The sequence below is a fragment of the Hemicordylus capensis genome, chromosome 7, assembly GCF_027244095.1.
Source record: "Hemicordylus capensis ecotype Gifberg chromosome 7, rHemCap1.1.pri, whole genome shotgun sequence".
Taxonomy (NCBI): Eukaryota; Metazoa; Chordata; class Lepidosauria; order Squamata; family Cordylidae; genus Hemicordylus; species Hemicordylus capensis.
In genome coordinates, this window is record NC_069663.1 from 10667646 (window position 1) to 10695421 (window position 27776).

The 27776-nt window shown below is 47.8% G+C and overlaps 2 protein-coding genes across 5 annotated transcripts in view; one reads left to right on the forward strand and one right to left on the reverse strand.

Annotated features, from left to right (window-relative positions):
- The first annotated feature begins 2600 nt into the window (after nt 1-2600).
- On the forward strand, nt 2601-6228 carry SH3BGRL3 (SH3 domain binding glutamate rich protein like 3). Its single transcript, XM_053268787.1, has 3 exons — nt 2601-2760; nt 3484-3651; nt 5319-6228. Exons 1-3 carry the CDS (start codon nt 2713-2715, stop codon nt 5382-5384), a joined length of 282 nt encoding a protein of 93 aa, XP_053124762.1. The 5' UTR covers nt 2601-2712; the 3' UTR covers nt 5385-6228.
- Nucleotides 6229-8495: 2267 nt separating this feature from the next.
- Nucleotides 8496-27776, reverse strand: part of UBXN11 (UBX domain protein 11) — a 34347-nt gene continuing 15066 nt past the window's right edge. For 3 of the 4 annotated variants that reach the window (XM_053268527.1, XM_053268525.1, XM_053268526.1), the window contains exons 9-15: nt 26744-26961; nt 23043-23120; nt 19190-19310; nt 17807-17910; nt 15340-15410; nt 12960-13106; nt 8496-10292 (exon numbers count right to left, since the gene is read on the reverse strand). In XM_053268527.1, coding sequence (XP_053124502.1) covers nt 10139-10292; nt 12960-13106; nt 15340-15410; nt 17807-17910; nt 19190-19310; nt 23043-23120; nt 26744-26961 — 893 coding nt within the window. In that variant the 3' untranslated portion in view covers nt 8496-10138. The remainder of the gene's footprint in view (nt 10293-12959; nt 13107-15339; nt 15411-17806; nt 17911-19189; nt 19311-23042; nt 23121-26743; nt 26962-27776) is intronic. The other variant, XR_008310887.1, reaches the window with a different exon arrangement.

Consider the following 27776-nt stretch of genomic DNA (forward strand, 5'->3'; position numbering starts at 1 on the left):
CTTCCATGTACAGAATTTCCAGTAAACTAGGACACATTAGCTGTATTCAGACAGTGTTGTACAGATGTCTGTACACTTGTGCAGGCTTTTGTGTGAATTTTGAAAAAAGAATCTGGGTACAGGCCCCTCAGATCCATGGTACAGGTAGGAAGTGTACCTGTGTTCAACATAATTTGTGAATAATGGTATGTACTATGCACTGATTTGTACATGTATCTACTATAATGCTGGAATAAGACTATTATCTGACTTGAAGGCCAAAATCTCTGTTGAGGAAATCAACAGTACAGAAGTGCATCTCATGCAATGATGAACAGTTATTTTCCATTTTTCAACAAGTATCCAAAGTGATTTACATAGAGATAAATAAAATGGTTCCCTATCCCCAAAGGGCTCAGTAAAAAGAACTTGTCAGACACTGGCAACAGCCACTTGAGAGATGCTGCACTGGGGATGGATAGGGCCAGTTGCTCTCTCCCTAACAAAGAGAATCACTACTTTAAAAAGGTACCTCTGCTCAGTTAGCAGGCAGTGAGTAACTGCTACATGCTAGTGAGTATCTGGCTAGGTCTAATTTCTAGGAGGAATAATCTTAAGCCTGCTGAAAAATGAATTTGATATACAGAGGTAGCTTTTGGTTCATGGGCCTAGTGTTAGGCTGATCAGTTAACTGATCACATTCCATCCCAAGTGCTGTACCTAGTTTGTAGTCTTGGCATGAGCAGAAGAGTGGATGTACACAGGGGGACTTTACAAAGCTGTGTTTTCTCAGGAGTATAGCCTCTTCCAGGTGTTGCTCAGGAGAGCTTGGTTTAAAGGTACAATCAAGTCAAAATGCTACGTTAATGACAGGGCTATTTCCAACAAATTGAGGAACTTCATAACAGTCTGATTGCTCTGTCTCTAGGCAACAATTGATGTATTCTGTTTTCATGGCATTTAGCAAAGATGATATGCATATGTGTACATGTGCATTTGCGCACGGATAAATTTGCAGGGATATAATTTTAAACAAAAGTGGGGAGTCATACATTATCTGCAGTACAAATCAAAAGGCCTGGTTACCTAGCTGCTAGCAAACTGGACTTTGGACTAGTCAGTTTTTTATGATAGGGGAAAGGCCTGCTTTGTTTCATTCCAGTTGTAACTTGGCACACTCTGCTTTTTACTTGCTTTGCCACTTTCATCACCAAGAATTGATATGCCAAGTTCAGCATTGCATTTTTACTTAGACCTGATGGCTTTTTTCAGCAAAGAAGCCTGTCTACAGCAAGTGCTTAGTACCTAGTCAAAATTGTATAAGTGGAGCTCTTCAGTAGATGCCATGTAGTCAAATGTTAGAAAACCAAAACAAGCATCTGCAATATAAAGCATTCACATTGGCCAGCTGATGGGGGAATAAGATCACAGAAAGCTACAAAGGAAATATTCTCTAGATTTCCCTCCGCTTTAGTTTAATCTGCTAGAAATGTCAGGAGAGGGTAGCTGGACTTGTGGTAGCAAGTGTAACTTGTCCCCATAGCTAAGCAGGGTCTGCCCTGGTTGCATATGAATGGGAGACTTGATGTGGGAGAGCCAGCGTGGTGTAGTGGTTAGAGTGCTAGACTAGGACCAGGGAGACCGGAGTTCAAATCCCCATTCAGCCATGAGACTAGCTGGGTGACCCTGGGCCAGTCACTTCTCTCTCAGCCTAACCTACATCACAGGGTTGTTGTGAAAGAAACTCAAGTATGTAGTACACCGCTTGGGGCTCCTTGGAGGAAGAGCGGGATATAAATGTAATAATAATAATAATAATGTGTGAGCACTGTAAGCTACTCCCCTCGGGATGGAGCCACTCCGGGAAGAGCAGAAGGTTCCAAGTTCCCTCACTGGGATCTCCAAGACAGGGCTGAGAGAGACTCCTGCCTGCAACTTTGGAGAAGCTGCTGCCAGTCTGTGTATAGAGCACTGAGCTAGATGGACCTCTGGTCTGACTACCTGCGTCTCTTCTTCTCATGCCCATCCACAGTAAGGACTAACAAAACAATATAATCTCAACATTAAGAAGCCACTAGAAGTAACACCAGCAAATAGATGTTGCTGCTGAAGAAAAAGCTTTATTTTCACATGGGATGGGAGGCTCTTAACAGGTATCTCTCCTTTCTCACAATGGCGGCAATGTCTGTCGTAAAAGCATGCTTCGTCTGCCCTACTTCAGAGCTGCTCGATTTAAGCGGGGCCCCTTTTAGTACATCACGGTTAGTAACCGGTTAGATGTTGCAGCCTTTCTAATAAGTGGCAAACGTGAGAACATAATGCACAAAACCTTCCAACCGCCTCCTTAGTGGACGGTCCGAGCTGGCATCTTGAGCGTAATCGTGGAGAAAGCGCTCCAGCAGGGTGTTCGTTCGTACACCCCAGGCGGCAACCCCCGCGGGCCTTGCTTTTAAACGAGCACAAACAGGGTCGGGCTGCACGCAATGTTGCCTAAACGTGCACACAGGATCGAGACACATATTTGCAGCGAGCACCCGAAGCGACTGGAGTCCAATCGCAGAGCCGGCTCCGGTGCAAGCTCGCCCGCATGCCCGCCGTTGCCGGCCCCATTGGTCTCCGCGATCACATGCTGGGCGGGGCTGGCAAGGAAGCAGATTCCTCCCCACCCCTTCCCTTCCTTCCTTCCATCCAGCACAGCAAGAGCAGAGAGGGAGCGGCTGCGAACCCAGCACCATGGCCAGCCTCACGGTCTACAGCACCTCGGTGACCGGCTCTAGGGAGGTGAGCGGCGCAGGAGAGCTGATGTGCGGTCCTGGGCGGGAGGCGCTCCGGCAGTCCTCCCCCCCCCCCCAGCCACTCCTTTTCTCCAGGCTCCGAGAAAGAGGCGCAGCGCACGCTTCGCTTCCCTGCCTTGCCTCGCTGCTCCTTCCCGCCCCCCCGCCCCGCCGTTCCGCTCCTTATTTGTTCCAGCTGCACTTCAGTGTCTCCACCTCTCGTTTCCTGCCTCGGCTCCAGATGGGCTGCTCTTTGCTTTTTCTACGGGGGTCGATCCCTTTTCCGTCTCCAGATGGGAAAACCCTCTTTCCCTCTCCCTAACCTCGTGAGCAATTGGAGGGGGATCTGAATTGGGAATTTGCCACGTTTAGGGGGGACCATCGAGAGGAGGCCTCGATCTCCTGGTCTCCTTCGGGATGACTTATGTTTTTTGGCCGTCCTTCTTTTTGAGTGGTCCCTCCGGTCCACTTCCACATCCAGTATGAGGCAGCAGCGGTGCCTTCCTCTGCTTCGCGGGCCTTCCCTATTCAGGGAATTCCCCTGCTCAGACAAGGGTTTGATTTTGTGTTTAGGGATCACCCTCTCCTCCCTCCGCCCCCACAAGGTGTGGCTCTTGCAGTTTCTTGCCCGTTTTGCAATAGGCAATCTGGCATGTGTTTTCCTGCACAGCCTTCTGTTGGTTTAGATGGAAAGAGGATGATTAATCTCCCCCTTTTGTGTGTTACCTAGATCAAATCGCAACAGAGTGAAGTCACCAGGATCTTGGATGGAAAGAACATCAAATACAACCTGGTAGATATCTCCCAGGACAATGCCCTGCGGGAAGAAATGCGGGCCAAATCGGGCAACCCCAAAGCCATTCCTCCCCAGATCTTCAATGGGGACCAATACTGTGGGGTGAGTAGATGTCTTGTATGAATTTCTGTGCGATAGTGAAGCAGGATGAACTTGGGATGTACTTATTCCAGGGTCTGACTGGAATAGACCACCAGGAAGGTTTTCTGTGGGAGTAGGATAATTCTGATCCTTGCTTGTATCAGAGCCTTGCTTGCAGAACAGTAGGGAGACCTATTGAATGCACATGGTGAATGTACAACGCTTGATTTTGAATCGAAAACCACAGATGCAAACCAGGGCTTATGTGCATAAATGTGTACATGCATAGGCACCACTCATGTTAGTTTTTAGGGCTACTGGAGCTTATTCATATAGTTATTGGACAAAGATGCACAGTCCTATTAACACTCAAGGTACCTTGTGAAGCAGAGGGGATCTGCATATGAGTCCAAGGCCACAAAAGGTATAGACTCCATGGTGTGTGTGAGAGAGAGAGGGGTGGGTGGGTGGGTGGAGCTGGCCCATAATAACAAAGACGAGCATGCAAGGTTTAAAACAACCAAGTCTTATGGCACCTTAGGCTGACAAATGTATAGCACACCCATTTTGTGGACCTTGTATAGGCGACAGTAAACTTGTTAGCCTTCAAGGCGCCACAAGAATCTTGGCTTTGCTGCTGACTTCACACAGCTGTGCTTCTGGAAAGGCCCTATTCAGTGTGTGTGTGTGTGTTTGTGTGTGGAGCTTTGCAAGAGCAACACCGAGAGTTCCATTCCACATTGGGAGGCCCCCAGCTTGGGAACCACCAGCTTAAGAGGTTCCCTGAAAAGAGAGTGGTGGTGGTATTTTTTGACATGCCACATTAACAGCCTTCACAAGTGAAAAGACATTTACAGTTTCACTTTGTCCTACCGAGACAGCTGGCGAAAGGTTTTGAGTGGTGAAATGGGGTTTGGTGACCTTGGCCCAGGCACAAACTGTTTCAATTTTGTTAAAACTAGTCAAATAAGTTGAAGTTCTCTGGCCAATATGTTGTATCAGTCAAAAGCCAACTTTGACTTTGGAAATTCCAGTGTGATATTTGGGCCAGGTCCTAAATCAACCTTGTGCTTCTGCATGAGGGAGATTGATCCGTCTCCATAAACTGACTTATTTTATATCCAATGTAAAGGGCTTTTTAGCTTGGCTGAGAATATCCAGAGTTCCTGATTCAGCGGATGTATATTCATAGCGGCTTCTAAACTCTACCTACCTAGTTGTGCAGGGGAATGACTGCAAGAGGGAGCCTGGCTTCATCTCCGGCATGTGGGCTTCCCAGAGGCATCTGGTAGGCCACTGTGAGAAATGGGTTCCTGTTTGAGACAGGCCTTGGGTCGGATCCAGTTGTGCTGCTCTTCTGTTCTTCCAGCTTTGTAGAGAGGAGCCAATGATAACACTGCTATTGAGCCACACACACTTCACGTCTGTGCTTTGCTGAGTTCCCACTTCGACACTTTCAGTTTCTGATTAATCTCTTGATTGTGACCCCAGATCAGAGGTGGCTGTTGCAGAATTGATGGTGCTGACAAGTGCTTAGCTGTGGATGGACTCAACTGCCAAGGCTCTCCTTGCCACGTCCTTGTGCCTCTTGCCCTGCGAGCAGCTCTTCACAGCCCGAGCCTTTGGTGCTTCTTGCCTGGTTCTCGCCCTTGGGCTTAAGTTCTCCCTCTTGCTTCTCCCCCTGGCAGGACTATGAGCTCTTTGTGGAAGCGGTGGAACAGAGCACCCTGCAGGAGTTCCTGAAGCTGGCCTGAGCGGGCTCTCGACCCCCACCCCCTCCTCCCCCCTCTGAAGCCTGCACTCTGCATTCCAAACGGATCGTTTCTCGCCTCGTAAGTCATCGTGGTCCCTATCCTGGCCCCTGTGACCAAACGCCGCTCCAGCTGCCTCCTGGGTTTGGTTGCCTGCTTCACTCTTGGTGTGCTCTCGAGGAGGGAATCCAAGAGAGCCTGCACATTCCTTCAGACACAGCCAGGCCTTGCTCCTCGTGCCTCTCTGGAGAGAGAACTCTTCCCAGTCCAGGACATTGGGAAGCAGCACTTTCCCCAACCCTCTCTTCCTCTTTAATGCCAGCCCTGCCCTTCAGAAGCAAAGGTCTGGCTGCTGCCTCCTCTCCTGTTGCAAATGGTGGTTTTGCACTTCCTCTTTCATTCCGACCCAGGCAGCGGGAGCAGCAGACAGCTGCTTTTTTGTTTTTGTTTTTTTGGTTTCCTATAATGCAATGCAGCAGTGCTGGGCGAGCTTGTGGGCTTGAAACTTCCTTCTCAGCCAGAGCTGGGGTGAGGTTGTGTATGTCTTTGAAACAACTTCAGTGCAGCCCAGGCTCTCTTTGGGAAGCCGTTCCGAGCGGGTGGGGGAGCAGACCGCCTATTCCATTAGTGCATTCCCGCCAGCGTAGTGGCGTGGAAGCCATCCCCTGGGAGAGGGCAGACAGCGGAGATCTGTCCTGCTGTCAGCTCTTCACCCAAACTGGAGTGTTCCGCTTTGGAACTCGCTTTTTGCAAACAAGGACCAAGTGCATTTTTGTGTTTCCTGCTAAAAGCAAAGTTTGTAAACAGCTCTCCCTTCTGAATGCTATTAAATGTTGTTAAGAACCTCTCCTGTGGCTTCCTGTATCTTTTTTTTTTTTTTAATTGCTTACTTGGAAGATTAAATGCCATCCTTATTGATTCAGAAATCCATTTTCCAGCCTTTAGTAGGTGGGATGACTATGTTCACTGTTATGCCTCAGGACAAAAAGAACTCTTTGCCTAAGAGTCAGATGAGTACCGACGGTCTCAAGGTTGTGTAGGGAAATTCTAGCACAGCTGTGACCTGTCTTTAAAAAAAAAAAAGGTTCCTAAAATTGGATTGTGTATAAAGATGGTGGTGAGGAGTTGGTAGCAAACAGGAATTGTTCACTTTGCAAAGTAGGGTCTGCCCTGGTTTAAACTTGGATGGGTGACATGTGCACTGTCTGCTAGAAGATATTCCCCTTAGGGGATGGGGCCAGATCTCGGTGGCAGAGCATCTGCTTTGCATGCAGAAGGTCCCAGGTTCAATCCCTGCCATCTCCAAGTAGGATTGGGAGATTTCTGCCTGAAATCCTTTTTGGAGTGCAGAGCCGCTCAGATGGTAGTGAGCATGAATTTTCCCCTTTGCTAAGCAGGATTCTCCTTGGTTTCCATTTGGATGGGTGACACCAAGTGAATGCCATCTGCGGTAAAATACTTTCCTTAGGGCCTGGGGGCCTCCAGCTGTTGCTGAACTACAACTCCAATCAGCTCCAGCTACACTTTATTATGGCTGGGGATGATGGGAGTTGTAGTCCAGCAACATTAGGAGGCCCCCAGGATGGGAACCCCTGCCTTAGGGGATGGGACTGCAGCCCAGTGGCGGATGGTCCCTGGCATCTCCAGTTAGGGCTGGGAAAGACTCCTATCCTGCTTCAAACCTTGGAGGAGCTGCTGCCAGTCAGTGTAGACAATACTGAGCTAGAGGGACCAACTCCAGTGTCAAGCAGCATCCCTCTGTGGATAAGCTGCTAAAAGGGAGAGAATGTGCCTGGCCTAGCCTTTCTGGGATCCTTCCAGCCATCTGGAGCAAATGAAGTGGAGAGGTGTCGAAAGCATAAGCCCAAACGGCATTGCAAAAGAGTTCTGTATGCCGTGGGTGGGTGAGGGGGTGTGATATAGTCATATGTTGTACTGGACTTCACGTTAAGATTGCTTCAAGCTCTGAACTGTCCTATTTGTAGGTGGGCAGAGGTGTCTGGGAGAAACACTTGGCGTCTATTACTTCACTGCCTTGATAAGGATAAGAGTTATTGATTCATTGTGGGGGATAGCCTGTTTGTGAAAACTATACCCTGGCCAAGGGATGAGTAAGCAGATATTTGATAGTGATCGTCCAGAGCGGATCTTAACTCACCATGTGCTTTGGCTTTAGGCAGTGAAAGTGGTCTCTCTTCACCTCCCAAAAGGAGAGCCATTGGCGTAAAATTTCAGCCAAAGGAGGTGGTCTCCTATTTATAATTAGGCGGGGCAGGAAAGGTATGTCTAGTGGTAATATAGAAGTATGGGCAATGACCCACAAATGAAATGCATTTTTAAACATTCTGGTGAGATCTCTGTGCTTAAGAGAGACCGAAGTTAGGGGAACATAACAGCGCTGCTGGATCAGGCCCGAGGCCCATCTAGTCCAGCATCCTGTTTCACACATTGGCCCACCAGATGCTGCTGGAAGCCTACAGGCAGGAGTTGAAGGCACGCCCTGCTGTTACTCCCCTGCAACTGGTATTCAGAGGCATCCTGCCTTTGAGGCTGGAGGTGGCCTATAGCCCTCCGACTAGTAGCTGTTGATTGACCTCTCCTCCAGGCCTTGTGGGGACTGGAAAGTAGCAAGATGTACTACTTTTGGGGCCCAGCATAAAACAAGCTCCTACTTCTCCAGTTGGGATGAAGGCCAAGGATTTTCCCCTGCAATCAGGCTGGGCATTGGAGGCTCTGGGTGAGGTTTCAATCGTTATGCTTCCTCTCCTAAAGGGGTGAGATGTACAATTTTTGACTGGCTACCACAGTTAGCCAACCCTTTGGACCAGGCATCCCCAAACTGCAGCCCTCCAGATGTTGCTGAACTACAACTCCCAGCATCCCTAGACACAATTTATTGTAGCTGGGTATGCTGGAAGTTGTAGTTCAGCAACATCTGGAGGGCCGCAGTTTGGGGATGCCTGCTTTGGACCCTTGGATGTGGGTGATGTAATGGGTGTTGTACCGTGCAGGATAGTTCATGTTGGGCGTCTTACTGCAGAAGTGCATAGATCACCTGGACTTCAAGCATCTTCTGTGCAGCAGTGGTAAGCAAGTAGATGAGGCAGTCATGAATTCATAGCACTAAGAACAGGTTTAAAAGTTCATAAAAGCATGTGTTGGCATAGTCTTTTTTGGAACAATACAACCTAAGAATGTGAGCAGGGGGAGAGCAGGGGTTTATGTCTGAGTCCTTTCTCCATGTCAAACCCCTCTGCACACTGAAAAGCTGTACTAGGGGAAATGCTAGACTAGTTCAGTATTAACCACAGGTGTTGTTGTTGAAGCTTTGTATATACTCAGATAAACCCCTCTCCTGTCTCTTTCTGGCCCCCAGCTAGCTTTCCACCTGGAGGGAGAAGTCAAACATACAATTCCACATCCTACTTTATATTCTGATAATCTCCACAACATACAAAAATAGTAGGTAATGAGTTGGTCTAAACCAGGGCTGCACAACTCTGGCCCTCCTGCAGATGTTGGCCATACAACTCCCATGATCACTGACCATTGGTAATTGGAGGATTATGGGAGTTGTAGTCCAGAAACAGCTAGAGGGCTGAAGTTGCAGACCCCTGGCCTAAACAATCTGGTGCAGTACCTTTATTGGGAAAAACCAAAATTATACAAAGCTGGCAGCAGCAAGCGTTTGAGCGTTCTGGAATTCTTTATCCGACTGAGTTCTTGAGGTCTCTAGAATGTGGTGCTCACAACTTCATAGCATTTTGGATTTTTCTAATAGAGGCATTGCCACACTATAGCTTTCTATGTAATCTTGGTAGGGTTGTAACTGAACACAGAGGGGTGGTGGTAGAACCTGAAACGGGAACATCTGCCCCATTTTGAGCCACTTGGAAGACCCATAGAAAACCGCTACCGCCACGTAGCAGCCCTTTACCCCCCCAGAGATGGGTAAAGAAGTGAACTGTGTGAATCTTCTGTAAGAGAATGGGTTGGGCTGGACCACAGCTAGATAGGAAAAGAAAGCTGAGCTTTATATTGGCCCTGAAAGAAGCCTGCAGAAGGATCCTTTTGGCCATTGCTGTGGAGGCAAGCAGCCTGGCGAGGCTCTGGTGCTTCACACATGCACTAGAAAAAGAGGTTCTGCACAGCCTTTCTGTTCTATGGATTAATGGACTTGTACAACAAGTGCATAAAATCCTGGCCAAGCCCAAAGGGTGTGGATGTCAAATATCCAATGGATAGCAGTGTGTGGCAGCATCTCAACTGGGGATGGATTTAGCAGTTAACCAGGACAGAGAAAACTACATGGTTGTAGCAGTAATCCAGCTGTGCTTACCTTGGAGCGTGCCTAACTTTAGGGTGTCCTGCTGCAATTCCGGAAGACAGCCTTACAAGGGATCCTGGCCCATCAGCATCCCTGCAAGGGCTGTGAAATTGTACTGGGCAGGACAAGCTGCAGCAAGGCCTGAATGACACCTGCATCAGCTGGGCAACGAAAGGGGGCTAGCTTGGCTCATGGTATGCACTTTTCTCTCCCTGAATTTGCCAGTAAAATAGAGTGTTGCTATGATCACAGACTGCAGCCCATATAGCCACCAGGACAATTTGGAAAGACATTCTCCCCTGTTTCTAGCTAATCACAGAGCACATCCTTCCTTTTGCTGAGAAATACTATCCGGAGAAAGGAGAACAAGGCACACTGCTTCCTAACCGACTGGCAAGCCAAGCCTGATGAATCATCCAGTGTAAAATCATTACACCCGTTGCCCTTGCAGTTGTGTTGAAGAGGCCTTTCGCAGCAGAAGGGCAGCGTTTGGGACCAGCCCACACTCCTCCAGGGTCATAGAGGAGTTGTTATACACTCGATATGGGAAAAGGCTGAGGATGTCATAGGGTGCCACTTCTCCCCTAGAAGACAGAACAGTTCCAGTAAATGAACTGAAAGGAAACATCAAATATTTGAATTTTGCCATGGTTAAATGCAAAGTTTTACATTTCAATTCATATTTTGTATGTTAAATTTAACTTCAAAATTCTAATGCTTTCAACTTGTTGCTCTCTCTTCACTATCTAATATCTGGCTACTGAATGTGAAACGCCATTAATGAATAGCACTTGATAGATATATGTCAACTACCGACTGCAGAAGCCACAATATCATTGCATATCAAAAATCTAGGGCAAATTCTAGAGTTTCACAATTGAAAAATTAACATTTTCAAAAGAGAATTTTGGGTAGCCAATTCATTTCAGCCTCAAGAGTCCACATTACAAAATATATAAGATAATACCCTTGCACTCTGTGAGTGAAAGAGGACAGAACACAAGCTCAGATACTGCAGAGATACTGCAGCAAGTCAGGAAACTTGCTGAGAAGAAGTCAGAGTGTGAAACCAAAGGCATGCCAAGGTAGCAACCGAAGTTGGGGGAAATGAAAGGGAGGAGATGAGGGTTTATCATAGTGGGTGGCAGTCGGCGATATGCTGACTTTTTTGCACGAGTCCTAGAATTCTCCGATTGTACTATGCAGCTTAACTGTTTGGGTCAAGCCCCATCATGGGATGTACTTTGTGCCCCAGTGGGGAGAAGAGCTGGTCTTGTGGTATGTGACATGAGTTGTCCCCTTCGCTAGGCAGGGTCCACTTTGGTTTGCATTTGGATGGGCAGCTACATGTGAGCACTAAGACATTCCCTTAGGGGAAGGAGCCACTCTGAGAAGAGCACTTGCATGCAGAAGGTTCCAAGTTCCCTCCCTGAAATCCCCAGATAGAGCTGAGAGAGACTCCTGCCTGTGACCTTGGAGAAGCCGCTACCTGTCTGTGTAGCGAATACTGAGCTAGATGGACCAAGGGTCTGACTTAGTATATGGCAGCTCCCTTTGTGCCTATGTCAACAGCAGATGCTCAGATGGAGCTTTCCCAGACAGCAGGCTTTACCTCAAGTGTGCTGAGAGGCTTGAATGTGAGTTTGGTGTTGCCCCACAAAACTGACACAAAAAGTGGATTTTTTTTACCCCGGATATAAATCGGGTTATATGCTAAGGCGCAGTGAAAAAACCTGAACTGTGTGTGAAATGCTCCCTGATAGCTTGCAGGGACTTCAGGGTAGGGATATGCATGGAGCCGGTTTGACCGGTGGGTGGTTCCACCGGTTCGAAGGTGGGGGGGGGGTGCAGCTTTTCGCGCAGGGGAGGATGCACTTACCCCCCCCACCGCTCTCCCCCCCCCCCGTCTGGTGTCCGATTTCAGTAAAGCCCGTCGGGGCGGCAGCATACCTCCCTGATGCCCCATTTACTGGAACTGCCTGGAAGTATTTGGCACGCCTATGCGGGCACATGCATGTCACATCCAAGCGTGCACGTCAGGTGTGTGCAGGTGGGCACAATGTGCCTGCACAGGTGCACCAAATACTTCTGGGTAGTTCCGGTAAATCAGACACCGGTGTGGGGAAAGCAGCGGGAGGGGCAAGTGCACCCTCCCTTGCCCTTAAAGCTGCACCCCCCACACCTTCGCGCCTCCTCTGCCTGGTTCTGTTCACATCCCTACTTCAGGGTAAATTTGGCTGATATGTGGACGCCCGCCCTCCATTCCGGGGAGATGCGAACTAAAAGCCGGGTGTGAAGAACTACCTGGCTCAACCACACCGATTGCAAATGGAAGCAACCCTGCCTCTGGTCAACATGTCTGAGCTCCTCAGTGCCTCGTGACTGACTGCTAGTCCTGTCCCTTTTGAAAGGTGTCTGGACGACAGTGACGAGCAGCAGAGCGATGTCAAAGTGGAAGGGGCTGAGGCTTCTGACACATGACATCACCCAGTCACCTTTGCCCATGTGGAAAAAGTTCAACTCTATGGTGAGGGCACAGTGGGTCAAAGTGGTACAGGAGAAGAACAAGGTGGTAGCAGCTAAGAATCAGGCAAGTCTGCAGTGATGAATGAACATGAAGATGGGGAGGTTGGTTAGGTCCACTGGTGAAGGTAAGCCAGGAATTCAGATGCCTGTGTCTGATAGGGCAACCCCTGCAGCGGCATGGGATCTTGGACAATGTAGTTGCACCTTGTCCCTCCCCTACACTGAAGACTTTCATAACCTCAAAGACTCGTTTTAGGCCCTACTCTCAACAGTTACCCCCACCCCTTATACATACAGAGCTCCTCCTGGCCTCACGAGTTCTGCAAAAACCCAGATGTTTGGCTCAAATAAATGAGGAAAATTAAGCTAATGTATGCAGTTTTCTCCATTTGCTTAATAGGGAGCATTGATCTTGGAAATATTGTTGGAATCTGGCATTTAAAGTAATTTCCCACACTCACTTTCCAGTATACAATACCGAACACCCTCTAAGGTGTGCATGTGTGTGCGTGCTCACATTTTTTATGTCCACTCAGTTAATTTTAGATCCCAATCAGGTTGAATCAGGAATACCCCACTCTGAATTCATATGCACACGCACACACTGCCTTGATACTGCCACCCAGAACAAGTTGCATTCCACACACAGATGAAAAAAAATTAGAACATTGCTGAACACGTGCTTGAAAATCTGCTCAGACTGCTGAAATGTTCTCCTGCCCTACCTGATCTGGGCAAGGTGCTGGCGCAGGTCTCCAATGGTCTCTGCAATGGGCATTTTGATGACATATGTCTTCTCCCCATTCTCTGACTTGATCCGGAGAGTTGAAATGTTGGAGTCAGGTGCCTTCCCGTGTCTTTCCTTTTCTGCTCTGAAAACCAGAAGAGCTGATAAGATGACACAGTACCTTCTTTCAAAGGAAGTGGGGACATGCAGGCAGATGGACTGATTGCTCAGCACCTTTGAGGCTACATGCTAGGCAGACCTTGGCTATAAGGATCCAGAATTGTACTTCAGCCTGGTCTTTCACCAAATAAAGAGTCAGAGGTTTGGTTCTGAAACTGTGACCTGGGGGGAAATCAGCTGTTTCTCAGAGCCTACCAGGTTTTCACAATGAAAAGTTCAATATATTGGTGGCCCGTAAGACACAGCCTGCACACCGCTACCAGTCTTCCCACAGTCATAAGAAAACAAGGAATACATTTTAGGTCACATGCTCAGTCCACTCATGGGAATGGCAAGGCCCAAGAGATCTGGCCAGTGTCCTGCGTCAACTGTGCATGTGCCCTAGTACAGGGGTTCCCAACCTTGGGTCTTCAGATGTTCTTGGACCACAACTCCCATCATCCCCTTCCTCAAAGAGAGTAGGATGCTTGCAAATGCATGCCTGTGAAGAGCCCCACCCCTCCCCACCCCTGCATGCAGAAGAGACTGGCCTGTGCTCAGTCTGAATGCTGGGAGATTCAGGACAAATAAGGAAGTACTTCTTTACACAATGTGTAGTTAAATTATGGAGTTCACAGCTGTTGGCACTATTTTAGACAGGTTTAAAATAGGGATGTGCCTGAATCGTTTTGGTGCCTCATTACAGAGGCACCAAAACGATTCGAGCTGCCACAGCCGAACCATTTCAGTGGGGGGGGGGGTGAGAAGTTGCTTTAAAAGGAGGCATGTAGGTCTTAACTGTTCCTCTGCCACCCCACTGTGGCGCTGTCGGTTCTAAAAAGCCAGACTGCACAGCTGCAGTGCTGCTCCCAGCAGCCTGTGTGCGGCATCAGCATCCGACACATCCCTAGTTTAAAAAGGGGATTAGACAAATTCATGAGGTTATGGATGGCTACTAGCCTTGATAACTATATACTTGCCCATGAACATCAGGTGCTAGGGAGCACCAAGTGACAGGGCAGTTTCCCTCTCCCCACTTTCAGGTTTCCTAAGTGTGCCTGGTTGGCTGCTGCAGGAGGCAGGATGCTAGACTGGATGGGCTTTGGCCTGATCCAGCAGGGATATTCCTCTAAGTGGGAAGGCAGATGAGTCCAGAGCCCACCCCCAATATGGAAAAGGTTCGCTCGCTTCGCATTTACATCCCACCCCTCGTTATCTATATTATTAATTCTCCAAGCTGGGCAACGCGTGGGGATGTAGCAGAAAGGAGGCGATTGGCTGACAGAGAGAGGGGAAGGAAAGGAGGTGATTGGCTAATAGAGTGGGGGGAGGCGATTGACTGACAGCACGGAAGGCAGCAGCCAGAGAGGAGTGTGAAAACCAGGGAGTTTGCTGGCTGGGGTCATGAAGCAGGGAGTTTGGGGACTGGGGACGGAGTTTGTGGAGGGCTGCAACATAAAGCACCAGGGAAATTGGCGGGGGGGGGGGGGTGGCGGTTTGCCGCCTCAAAATGTGCCAAGGAGCTTGAGGCCAGAATGTCACACCCGCAGTCAGGAGGGAGTTTGCCAGCTGGGGTCGGCTGTCAGTTGGAGCAGAGGGAGTTTGCATTGGGCCACATCAGCAAGCGCCAGCGAGTTCAGCAGAAGGGGGCGGCTGGCGGTTAGCCGCCTCAGAACGCGTTGCTATTGCCCGCTCGCCACACCTGCCGGCGGGGAAATGGAGACTGAAGGACAGTTGGACAATGACAGGTTGACACAGGCGAGTGAGAGAGTTGTGTGGGGAGGGGGGAGTGCGAGCGTGAGTTGTGGGGGATGCCACAGGCTCATTGCACAACCGCACAGATGCTCTGTGCAGAGTCAGCTAGTTTTTATTTAAAATTTTTATACCCCATCCCTCCAGTACACCACTGCTCGGGGAAGCTCACAACAATAAAATAGATACAATATACAATAAAAGTAATAAAATTAACCAAATTGAGTAAACAAGTTAAAAGTCAGGTTAAAAACCACAATCAGTCTCATTTTCAAATTAAAAGCTCAAATTACATAAGCCGGGGGGCAAACCAGGGTGAACATCAGAGCCAGACTTAGTTCTTGTTTCACACAGCTCTGAATAAACTGCTTTTTGCAGTTAAAAGAAACCGCTGAGCTAAGCCCTGTGCTTCGGGAGGTCAGGCAAGGCCAAGGTTACTTCTGTGAAGACAGCCAGACATCTCTTACCTCTTCTGCATCATGGCAAGGCTGGGTGACTCCACCAGAATCACTTCATGAGACTTTGTCCCACTCAAGCCCTAGAACAAAAGAAGGAAAGGAGAAAGCTATGCCAAGACTTCTCTGACTGGCCCGAGACACCAGTCCAGAATATATTTTCTCCTGCTGGTCCCATGGCACCCAAACCTAGTGAAGAAACAAAGCTATTTTAGACTGTGAGCCCTTTGGGGACAGGGAGCCATCTTATTTATTTATTATTTCTCTGTGTAAATCGCCCTGAGCCATTTTTGGAAGGGTGATATTGAAACCGAATTATTTATTTATTTATTTATTGTTGTTGTTGTTGTTGTTGTTGTTGTTATTATTATTATTAACTAACATTTATTGAGAACTGTGTCCGCTCGTATTAATTAAATTCAGCCACTAGATTTAAAACATGATCTGTTTAAAGGAAACACACACACACACACACACACACACACACGGCAACTGAGAGATTAAGATTATCTTCTACGTGTGAATTGTATGGGTTTTTCTTTGGCAGGGATTTCATTTTTTAGTTGCAGGGAAATTTTGAAGTGTGTTAAATGTTTGTATTTTTCTGATGTCTGAAAAGCCATTACTCTTGTAAAATTCCAATAAAAATAATTATTTATAAAACCAGCTTTCATATTAGCCGGTCAATCTGAGTTGAGTTAAACAGCAGATCAGGATGCCAAGACAGCAAGGATTTAAGATGCTTTCAGAGGTCACAGGGGTCCAAAAAGCTTTGCGCCCCCCCCCCACCAAGCAGCAGCCCAAGCCATTTGAGGGGCCTCCTGCCTGTCTGAAATAAAACCCAAGTACATGAGACCGCATTTGCGCACTCTCCTCTCTCATGACCCTTGCCTTTCATCTGTACAAACATGTAAAGCTGCTTCATACAGAGTCAAGCCATTGGTCCAGTCAAGCCAGCACCTTTTACTCTGACTGGCAGCAAATCAACAAGGTCTCATTCCCAGCCCTGCTATCTGAGAGTCTTAACTTGAGATACTAGAATTTGAACCTGGGATCTACTGGATGCAAAACATATATATTAGTCCATAAGCCAGACTCTCACATTTTGGTCATCAGTACTGTATCCTACCAAAAGAAAACCACAGGGCTCTGTGGGCACCAAGAGTCAAATCGACTTGACGGCACACTTTTACCGTTACTATATCAAGGAATGAATGCTCGTAGTTATTTTTTGCAACATCTACCCCACCCTGGAGATGAAAAATAGGTGACAGCACTGTTAAACTTACAGCTTTCTCTGTGATCACCCTGTCCCACTCTTTTCCCCACCTCCAAACTCTTTAGAGTAAAGTCCTCATTAATAAAAGTATGATAACGCAATCAAAGCCGAAAGTCTTGCAATGCTGTCACCTCTCCCCCATCTCTAGGGATGGAGACCTGGTCAAAAATCACAGTGAACATCCGTCACTCCAGATGGTACCAACTACCCCAGTTGATTCATGTACCATGTACTCTGTCACTAAGCTCCAGGCCCTGCCTGTCTGTTGTAGTCCCCTGCTGTCAACATTTGGACTTCGGGCTCCTTCGGGAACCTTTCTTCTTCTTCTTCTTGGACCCGCCAAGACAACTGATGGCACTATTCGCATAACACCACCACAGCCAGTGGGGACTCCCTTGTAAGCTCTCACAAACGCTTTGGCACTCAAGGGGAGCAGTGTGCCTTTTTCACTGTCAATATCGATTCTAAAAACGGCTGGAGATAAGCCATGCATATCAACTCCTGGGTTTTCTCAGCCATTGTAGGTCTAGTCTGATTTGGAAGAAAAGAAAAAGGACCCTAACGGACAAATAGTCTGCATGTAGACCTTATTTTGCATGCATCCAGCGGCGGGTGGGGGGCATAAACTGGTAGTGAGAGAACATGTTAGGTAGTGAAGATTCTAATAGATCGTCACTATTTTTCAAGTGAGGGCCATTTTAGCAAAAAAAGAAACCTTCAGGGAGAGAGCCATTTCCCACCATGCTGAGCTCTGTCCAATGCTGTCCTTTGCTCTGTGCTGGGACAGCCCTTTAAGAAAGACAGACCCCTCCTCTCTCAAGAGCTCTAGGAGGAAAGCAGTGGGAAGTGCTACCTTTCCCAGCACTCTCTGCACACCTTCCAAGAGGACGCAGGGGCTCAAGAAGGCTCCGATTCCCCACTCCCACAGCACTGGGCACAGCACAGCACTGCACGGTGAGAACGGTCATCTCCATGTGGGGCAGGCGGGGGGGAGACTTTGGCCAAAGCATCACAAAGGCCCAATCGTCAGCGAGCTGCACTTAGGGTTAATGGGGGCCACCACTAGCCCCACCCCCCCTTAGAATTAGTGGGCAGGAGGGCTCTGTACAAGGACCCATGCAGCAGCCAAGAACAGCATTTCAGCGTAAGTGCTAATCAGCAGAAATTACAACAGGAGTGGAGAAGAGAGCTCTGTCCTACCTGCAGTGTTTCTCCAATTTCTCCCCGAATATTGATCACTTGCCCATCTCGGATCTGCAGCTTTGGAAGCCTGTTCAAAAACTGCTCGAGAGAGAGCTTGGGACCTGCCACAAGAGAGGATTCCAGGAACAAATGCTTTATAGAATAGACAGGGAGGGAATGAGCCCAGACCAGAGTTGCCTAAGATCTTGCCAACTCATGGGCGGGGGGGGGGGGGATTCTGTTATATTTTTCTTTGCCTTGTTACTATCCCAGGTGTTTGCACATAACAGCAGACGCTAGTGGGAGGCACGGTAGGCCAGATGCAGGAGATTCCCCCAGGCTCAGAAAATGTGGAATTATGAAGCAGGGAAGGGGATTACCTTGAAACAATTAGATTAGGTAGGTAGAAGGTAGATTACCTTCCAGTAATTCTGATTTGAAGAGATGGAAGCTTAACAACTTAATGGCTTGATCCGATTTGCCTAATTGCTCGATTCCTACAAGGCACCCTTCTCGGCACCCTCCCACAGTGGTGCCGCATAATCATCATTTCTTCATACACAGGCGTGCACATGCACATTGCTTTTGGAAAGTCTGGGTTTTTTATTAAGCAGTTTCCCACACTATCTTTGATAGCTCCAGGCCAACAATTTGCACGTAAACATGACAGTAAAGACAAAGAAATCAAACTAGCTGATAGTATCAATACACAGATGGCTTGTTCATATGACTGATGGTGGGAGAGCAGTTCATATGAACGTGCCCAGATGGAGTAGGAGAGCTGGGAAGACTCCCCATTTTGGGCCATGTGTTTGTAAACATTAACGCAGGAGGGAGAGAGAAGGACTGTGGGTGAGGGGGCAGCCGGATAGGACGAGCGTGCCCTACCCTGATTCCATCCCCAGCTTTTAGGGAGGAGGGAAAATGTTTACAAGTGCACCATTGAAAATCAGGAGCACGCCCGGCTTGCCTACCCAGGCTGGGTGCTTCTCCTACCTTGCTGGTGATCATGTGAACAAGCCTATCACACTGTACTTCTATCCTGATTTTCCTAACTTGTGCTGGAATCCTAAACACATTCACTAGGGAGTAAGTCTCATTGAACTCAGTGGGATTTACTTCTGAGTAAACATGCTGCAGATATTATGTATCATTAGATTTCTGTATATTCCTGTGTTTGGACTAGAGCTCACCCCAAAGCAGCTCCCAATGTTCATAAAACACAATGTAAAACCTGACCATTAAAAAAAAATCACAACCACCCAGAAAATAACTGGACTGAGGAAGAGAGAATGGGACCAGTGGGGGTGGGCAGCATGTTCAATCTCTGGATTCAAAACACTTTGGGATTTGCTGGGGTCTGAAAGAAGCAGCCAGGGAAAACGCCAACCTTCACCTCACCTGGAATCTCATTTGTCTCCTTTAGTCCACTTGGTCTGCAACGGCCAGTGACTTGGCCCAAGCCAGGAAAACTCTCTGGCAGCTGCCTTTCCCGAAAGAAGATGTCTCTCTTGTCAGTGACCTGTTGAATAAGCACCAGTTGCCATTGAATACCCTGCTTGCCCCCAAACCAGCACTAGGAAAGCAACAGAACATAGCAGGAGTGGCAAGAAATAGAGCACAAAAGCCAAGTCCCCACTCTTTCTGTAGAAAAGGCAAAGGAAATTCTTGGCTGACAGGATGGACAGCCAAAGTCGACAGACAGAACAGGTGGCTGCCGAGGTTATCAGAATTAGGAACAGGAACGTAGCTGTCCTCCACAGGCACATCGGAAGCGGCCTTAAACCGAGTCAGACCCTTGGTCCATCTAGTTCAGTACTGTCCACACAGACTGGCAGCAGCTCTCCAAGGTCTCAGGCAGGCGTCTCTCCCAGCACTGATGCTGCCACGGACTGAAGCTGGGGACCTGCATGCAAGTATGCTATGGGGAGTTATGGGGCCCCCTCTTACACCAGAACCTGGGGACTAGCAGGGGGAGGCCTCCCTACGCATTTGCAGCTTCTTTTCATCCATTCCCTTCTGGAGCAGGGGAAAGGGGCTGTAACTGAGAGAATCCGTGAGGAGAGGGCACAGACTCCAGCCTGCATGCAAGAAGATGGTGGCGTGGGGGCACAAAGTCAATTGTTGCCGGTGACAGTGTGCATTTATGAGTACTGCTTGTTGAATTTATTTACTGGGTTATCTATGTGTGTTTACAGTTGCAAATGTGTGTTTAAAAGTTATGTTCACAGCAATGTGTAAGTATGTGCAGGAGGTTGATTGGAAGCAGCAGTAGCAGGTGTGAGACCCCTGCAGGAAAGATTAAGAGAGAGAGAGAGAGAGGGGGGGGGGGGTTCTGAGCAGGGGAGATTTTTTCTGAAGAAGAGAGGAGGTGGAGGAGGCCGGGGGTGAATCTGCTCTCCATGGGAAAGTTCAGGGGGAGTCCCAAAAAATCCTCAGGTGGGAGGCCAAGCAGAAGCTCTGTAACCAACAAGGCACCTGGACCCCAGAGGGCAGAGAAGAAACAAGGAATGAACCATAACTGTTTAGCTTCTTAAGAACATTAACACACACCTATGCAAATTATAAGGATTTGACAACACCCTGAAACCACTAAACCCAGCTGCAACTTGTAACGATCACACTGCTTTGAGAACCTGACTAAAACAATACATCCTGTCCTTTAGTGTCCCATCAAGTACATTTTGCTTGAAGAGATACCCCGTGCTACCACACAACCAGCAGCCACCTAATGGAGCAGTGGGGAAAATGACTTGACTAGCAAGCCAGAGGTTGCCAGTTTGAATCCCCACAAGTATGTTTATCAGACTATGGGAAACACCTATTTCAGGCAGCAGCGATATAGGAAGATGCTGAAAGGTATCATCTCAGACTGTGCGGGAGAAGGCAATGGTCAACCCCTCCTGTATTCTACCAAAGACAACCACAGGGCTCTGTGGTCGCCCGGAGTCGACACTGACTCAACGGCACACTTTATCTTTACCACAACCAACCAAAGGGAGAGAAAGGGATTTTTGGTCCCAGATTGTGTCGAACTGTTTATTTATAGTCAAATGTGTATAAAAGAGATCTGAGTGGTCGCAGCAGAGATACCCTGAAGCAGGGTGACTCCTCACGGTGCCTATGGCAAATGTATACAGCTTTAGCTTACACCCCCGCCAGCAAAATATCGCCAAACCTCAGATACTGAGGTCACGGTTGGTGAGACCTGCTACAATTTCCCAGTTGTGGTTACTCAAATCTGCGATTAGGAAACCCGCGGTCGGCGTGGGACAACTGTATTAGGAGTCTGACTAAAAAGTGTGTCTTCAGGGCTCTTTTAAAGGCTGGTAAAGATGTTAAGCCATGAATGTCTATCGGGAGCGCATTCCACAGCCCAGGAGCAGCAACTGTAGAGAAGCCCACTCCCGAGTCATCACCAGACGAGCTGGAGGTATACAGAGACGGACCTCTCAGTGATGTGGTGGGGATCATGCAGAAGGCGGCGCTCTCCCAAGTAACCTGGTACTAAGCCATTTAGGGCTTTAAAGGTAATTAACAGCACTTTGTATTTTGCCCTGAGTTGCTCCCTCAGGTGGTGGATTGGCAGAGGCACTTCACCCCTGCCTCTGCCAGCTGCCACACTGCTACTGCCCCCACCCCTGCCTGCCCTGGGGGCAGTGCTGACCTCCTCCTTGACCCCCCTTCCTGCCTTATCAAAAGCAGAGGCCAGCAATTGGGGTTGCAGGCAGTTCCACACACACCCACACACTTCCCTCTGCCTTTTGAAAAGGCAGGACAAGAGGAAGAACAGCAGTGCCAATGCCTTCTGCTACTGCCACTGTCAGGTCAGGAGAGATCAGGAGTGCAAAATGGTATGCGGTGTGTTCTGAACAATGTGTGGGGAGGGAATCAGCGTGCTGGAACTGTTCAGCAACCTGGGGAACACCCTGGGGCTGGGAGTAGCAACTCATGACGCTGCCTCAGTCTCCCGGGCAGTTGGGACAGGCCTGCTCCACAGAGTTACTGACTATACAGTTTTCTGTTTTCGGTCACATAAACAGGAGGAAAAAGAACAAGAAAAGAGAGATCATAGTAGGGAGAAGAGGACGGAATGGGTGGTGTAAATTTGGATGTCTCCGCTGGGAATTAACAGCTCAGATGATCAGGTCACAACTGTTGTTGTTTGAGGCAATATTGCTGTAGTCAAAGCTCTCAAGAAAGGCATCCATTCTTTTCGCACTCTCAAGAACTTTAGGAGTTCTGCTACCTAGGCTTTGATGTCAGGTGGAAAGTGGGATTTCCATGCCTGTAAAACCAGGCACTTAGCAACTTAGCAGAGCTAGGAGCCAGCTGGGGTGGTTGGTACCTGGAAGGGCAGATGCTCACTGTAATTTTTTGACAAGATCTACACTGCCCTGGAGATGGAAAAATACGTGAAAGCATTGCAATACTTTCAGCTTGCAGTATGTTATGCTTTTATTGTCCTGACCATCAGGCCTGCAGTGGTCAAATCTGCAATGGTGTTTTAAAACCATAAAAGCCACTATAAAGATTTGTCATATCAGAGGAATGGAAATGAAAATTGGCAGGAATGTCCTCCAAAAGGTTACTCCCTGGAGAGAGGACAACTATTTGTGTTACCCTATCCCTAACCCTAACCCCCAACCATTTCTTCTGTGCAAAAATGCCATTTTACCCTAATCATTTGTGGGTAGGGATAAAGAAGGGGTGATCAGACACGCAAAACTGTACATAAAACAATGCTATCACCTACTTTCCATTTCTAGGGGACTAGATGGAAAACCATTATGAGCATTCATTATGAGCAAATCAAAAACCATTACGAGCCATGGTGCCAAATAGCCAAAATGTATGCATGCATCTTATTTAGGGTCTGTCCATCACCTACAAAACACTTCTATCCATTTAATAATTGTTAGTGAACAACAAATGATAATCACAGAAGATACAAAATAAGTTTCTGAAAACAAAGCAAGGAAGAAGCCATCTCAGTTGCTTAAACAGAAACCCATTTCAGTTCTGCGAGCAAAAAGCAGTTTCCGTTCCTTAAAGAGAACAATCAGTTCTCTAACCAGAAAATCATCTTCATTCCTTAAGCAGGGAGCAGTCAGGTCACTTGTTCAAGCAGAAAAGGAGCACAGCTCTTTGAACAGAGAGCTCGGACACCCCACCTGTTTTTTAAGCAAATGAAATATTTGCAAACCAAGAATTTGATGAATAGGAAGCTTGTAGGAGAGAGGAGACGGCATACCTGAAATGGGACACCATCTGGGTAGCGCCTCTGCAGCTCAGAAGGGAAAAAGCCATCCATGATGTCTCTTAGGCATCGCTGAAAGCATAAGCACCGTCAGATTTCCCTCTGTTATGACTCAACCGCCACAATAAACAGCCTCTATGCAAACTCAGTCCTTCATGATGGGCACCTCTTGCTTATTTAGAGTTACTGGATACAATAATCTAGTTCTGGAGCTTGGCTGAAACAAATATTTGACCCACATTTCCAGACTCACCAATCCAATTCTGAATGCAACCTTTCAAACTTTAAAACTGAATGTGAAATTGTAGTTCAAAGTAGAGGAGAGGAGGACAGAGCTACAGTATATGATGTAAGAAACACAGGGATGCCATTTTTGGCAACAACCCTATTCAAATTCCCTGTTCCTTAATGTGGATTATATGCATTTATATGTTCCGAAATGTGGACTCTATGCGATTGTTCCTGTATCCACTGCCACACCATTTATCTTTGTTAGTCTTCTTCCATAACATTTACTGCCCTTGATAGCAGAAAATGCTATGGGCATGGCGTATTACACCAACAGAGAAAGTCCACAGAGCTTAAAGATACGATTTACAAAGAAAATAAAAGAAAATGGTTCTTTGCAAGAAACAAAGAACCGGTCAAAGCAAAACCAGCCTGCTTCAGTCTGAATCCCTTTCTGCCCAGCTTCTTCGTTGACAGTTGATTTCCAACTGACTCTGCAGAATGCTTCGACAGAATTCCTCCTATCAATTCAAGCGCCTACAGGCTGCTCATTCACAAGGTTGAGTGACAAGCCCATGCTGGTTTGAGGATGCAGTAAGTGAGAGTCCCAAGTCTCAGGGCAAAACTTTAACAGCAGCAGCTTGTCATCACTGAAGTGTTAATTTGGAAACCCAGTCCGAGACCATTTCTTTTTGGCAATGAATGCTGAGGCAGGCAATTCATATTCAAGGGAGGGATGCAGCTTATGTGACTAGCTGTTTACTGGCTGCAATGAGCAAACACGACTATGGATTTTGGGGTGCAGAATGTGCAGGTACTTTGGGGAACAGAGTGCAGTATTGCATCTTACATTCTTCCACCACTGTGCTGGGTGCAATACAAGAAGGAGAGAGAGAATAGTTGGCAGTGCTACATTCTGGCACCGTTTATGCGCCTCCCCTAGAATTGGTAACTTAGGCAACTACTCAGGCCCTGCTCCCAAGGACTGGAGTTGGCCCACTCTAGTTCTAAAGCGCTTCTTCTTTGGGAATACAACAAGTACTTCTCTGAAAGAACCAGGGCAATTCATGGTCAAAGCAAACATACACCTACAGTCACATTTAAACACAGAACTGCCCCAGCTGTGTAGAGAGCAAAGGCAGAGCCACCATTGGACAAGGTGGGGCTGAGCATCCCTAGGCTGACAGGGTCTGGGGGGGCTGCCAAGACACTCCTGGACTACGCATTTCACTTTCTTCATTCTTATCCGTCTAACTTGGTACAACTTCTGCATGACTTGAATGTTTGAGCTACACAAATGTCCTTTTAGAACTGCACATTTTTTCTATTTTATTTTATTTTATTTTATTTTACTACAGCACGTTTTGTGTCTGCTTGCACATTTTAAAAAGCCCTGGAGAGGAGGAAGTAATGGAAAGCAGGAAGCAGCACAGGCTGTTCTGCTCCTGATACTCTGGCTGCTTCCATAGTTAAACAAGTACCAAATCCTTACACCTTGCCTCTGCAGTGTATGTGTATGTAGCAGCCTGAGTTTTTATTTGAGCCTATTGCTACCATTCCCTGCCTGCAAGGAACAAATGGTCTGGATTCTTCACCACAAGCAAACCTTGGGATTTTGCATGCTGTCGTTCAACCCCCTCAGAGATGATGATGGTTTGCAGTGGCATGCACAATTCCCAGTTCTCCTCATGAACAGTGAGCCAGCTAGCCATGGACTGATAGTAGCATTTTTTTTTTAAAAGCAGTCATCCGTAATCTTGAACATTTAGTTCTTTGTAACTGCCCAGCCCTAAGGAAAGCCTTTTCAATGCATCTAGGCTGAAAAGAGCTTCATGCCTGAATAAAGCTAGATGGCCATTTTAACAGAAGTTCCTAGGGCTTGGTTAAGGGACATTAAGTTTGTTCTCACAATCCTGAACAGCTATGGAGGAGTGCCCAGCCAGGGTAGGAGAGCCATGTGCGTTCCCTATCCACGGTCATGAAAACTCAAAAATGCAGGGTAGAAGGAGGGGAGAGTAATTGTGTGCGAGGCTGGAGTTGGGTAGGGCGGCCTTTTGTCCACCTTTGATAAAATGCTGGGGACAGAATCTGGGTAGGGCTTGCCCCCTCTACATCGCTCCTTCCCTGCCTCCTGCTTGGTCCCTCTCCCCTACTACCTTGCTTTTTTGAGTTTACATGGCCGGAAGTGGAAGTCCCAGTTATTGCAGGAAGTGACTTAAAATCCCCCACTTCCGGGAGGCTCGACCCTGCTATTAAGGGGGGTGCACATAGCTTCTAAGCTTTCACCATTTGGGAGGTATTTATTTTATTACATTAATGTTACACTTTTCCACTATATGGAAACCAAAATGAGGGGAGTTGAACATGAAACTGCACAATTCTCTTACAAATGCTTTCCTGCAAATTTGGATGCCAACAGTTCACAGGTTATTGTTCTGAATATTTAATATCGGTGCTGACATCCAGTGATCAGAGGTGCACCTAGGTAATTTTGGATCCTGGACCTAAAAGCCTTTGGAACCCACCCACCCCCACCCCCCAGCGAAGCATCATTTTTTAACACATAGGTTCTTGCGGGCACAAACCACAACACCCAGGACAGACTAAAGACGATTTGGGGGACCCCAGGGCAGGGTGTGGAGACCTTGGACTTCGGCCCTGAAGTCTAGGGATAAGAGTGCCTCTGCCAGTGATATCTCAAAGCTGACAAGACATGCAATGGATAGCATAGATTTGAAAGCTGACAGCTCATACAATTTTAGATTTTGACACGCAAGCCAGGACTCTGCACTTCTTGGCGGGGAGGGGTGGGTGCCGACACCAAACATCGCCTAGGGTGCCAAAAACCCCTTGGGCCAGCTCTGGTTACATTTGCTTTGACCCTGAGTTGCCCGGGTTGCTTTCGGAGAAGTACCAGCTGTATTCCAGAAGAAGTACTAGGAAACTTTGGTATTCGTGGGGATTCCATTCCCCGCCATTACCACTGATAAGGAAATTGCAAATACCAAGTAATTGGCAATGGCAACGTGGAGAAAAAGGTGCCCTGTCGTGGTCCCCGGGCCTCCAGGACTCCAGCAATGCCCTCCCAAAGTACCAAAATCCACCACCACCCCCACCAAATCATGATTTTCAGAGTTTTGGTCAAAATGAGCCACAAAATGGCGGGCAGATATGACCTCAGAGGTGATTTCTGCCGCCACCATCCCAACCCGTGGAAGTGAATCCATTTTTTGCCAATGTCTTCACAAATGCCGAGGTCAGATGCCAATTACTCAACCGTGGATATGCGAAACCACGGGTGTCGAGTCTGCAAATGCCAAGGTTTGCCTGTATCTTAGAACTAGAGTGGGTCAATTCCAATCTTTGTAAGGCCAGGGAATCAAGAGGCCTCCTTTATAATATGTAACAATTATTGCAAATATACCAGTCAATCAGTGATTCCAGTTGCTTCCGGAATTGATCCCTACCTGCGTAGAAGGATCCTCATATGACCGGAAGGGACCATTGAACATGACAATCCCATTCTGATAGAAGGTGAGGGGAACTGAGTCCACCTGCTTCAGCCTAGCACCCCCTGCTGTATGCTCAATTTGGGACTTGCCCTCTCCAGCCAACATATTTAAATCTTTCAGGTTTTCAAAAATCTGATCAAAATTGATCGAGGATGGCGAAATTAGGGAGTCACCTGTGGCAAGGAAAGGAGACGTGATTAAGGGGGAGGAAACGGCAGCTCCACTGCAAACTTCAGGGAGGGCTGAAAAAGCAATTCTATGACAAATGAAAGGAAGAGAATTATCAGTAGAGCTGTCTTTTCTACAGCAAAATCACTGGACTATAAGTTACAAGCAGGGGTGGTTTCGGGGGATAGTCGAGTCAGGCACTGGCTGAGGACTCCTGCCCATAAGAGGACCTGTTTGACCAGCTGAGCCCCCTGTACCAGTGGAAGTCAGCAGGAGTCAGCCTAGAGACTTGCATCACCTCTGTGCCTGGAACTCCCAGGGGTGCAGACAGAGGGAAAGCTGGAGGAGCAACTCAGTTGAAATTTTTTGGGAGGAGAGGAAAGACTTTGTGTAAGGGAGGAGAAATGGGTGGTTATTACTCTGCTTATTCTCCTGGACCTCTCAGCAGCTTTTGTTACCATTGGCCATGGTATCTTTCTGGATTGCCTCTCTGGGTTGGGACTGGAGGGCACTGTTTTATGGTGGCTTCTACCAGGTGTGCCTTCTACCAGCTTCAGCTGGTATGCCAGCTGCAACCCTGCACAGGGAAACCATAACTGATCAAAGTCATTCACACATTGGCCACATCCAGAGACTGGATTGCTGCATTGCTCTCTGTGTGGGGCTGAAGACTGTTCCGCAGCTTCAGGTGGCCCAGAATGCTGCTGCAAGGATGTTTGTGGGCATTACTTGCTACCTATCCTGCAGCAGCTTCCTTTTTGCCAGTTTGCTTCCAGGCCAGATTCAAAGTGCTGGTTTTTGACCTTGAAAACTCTGCATG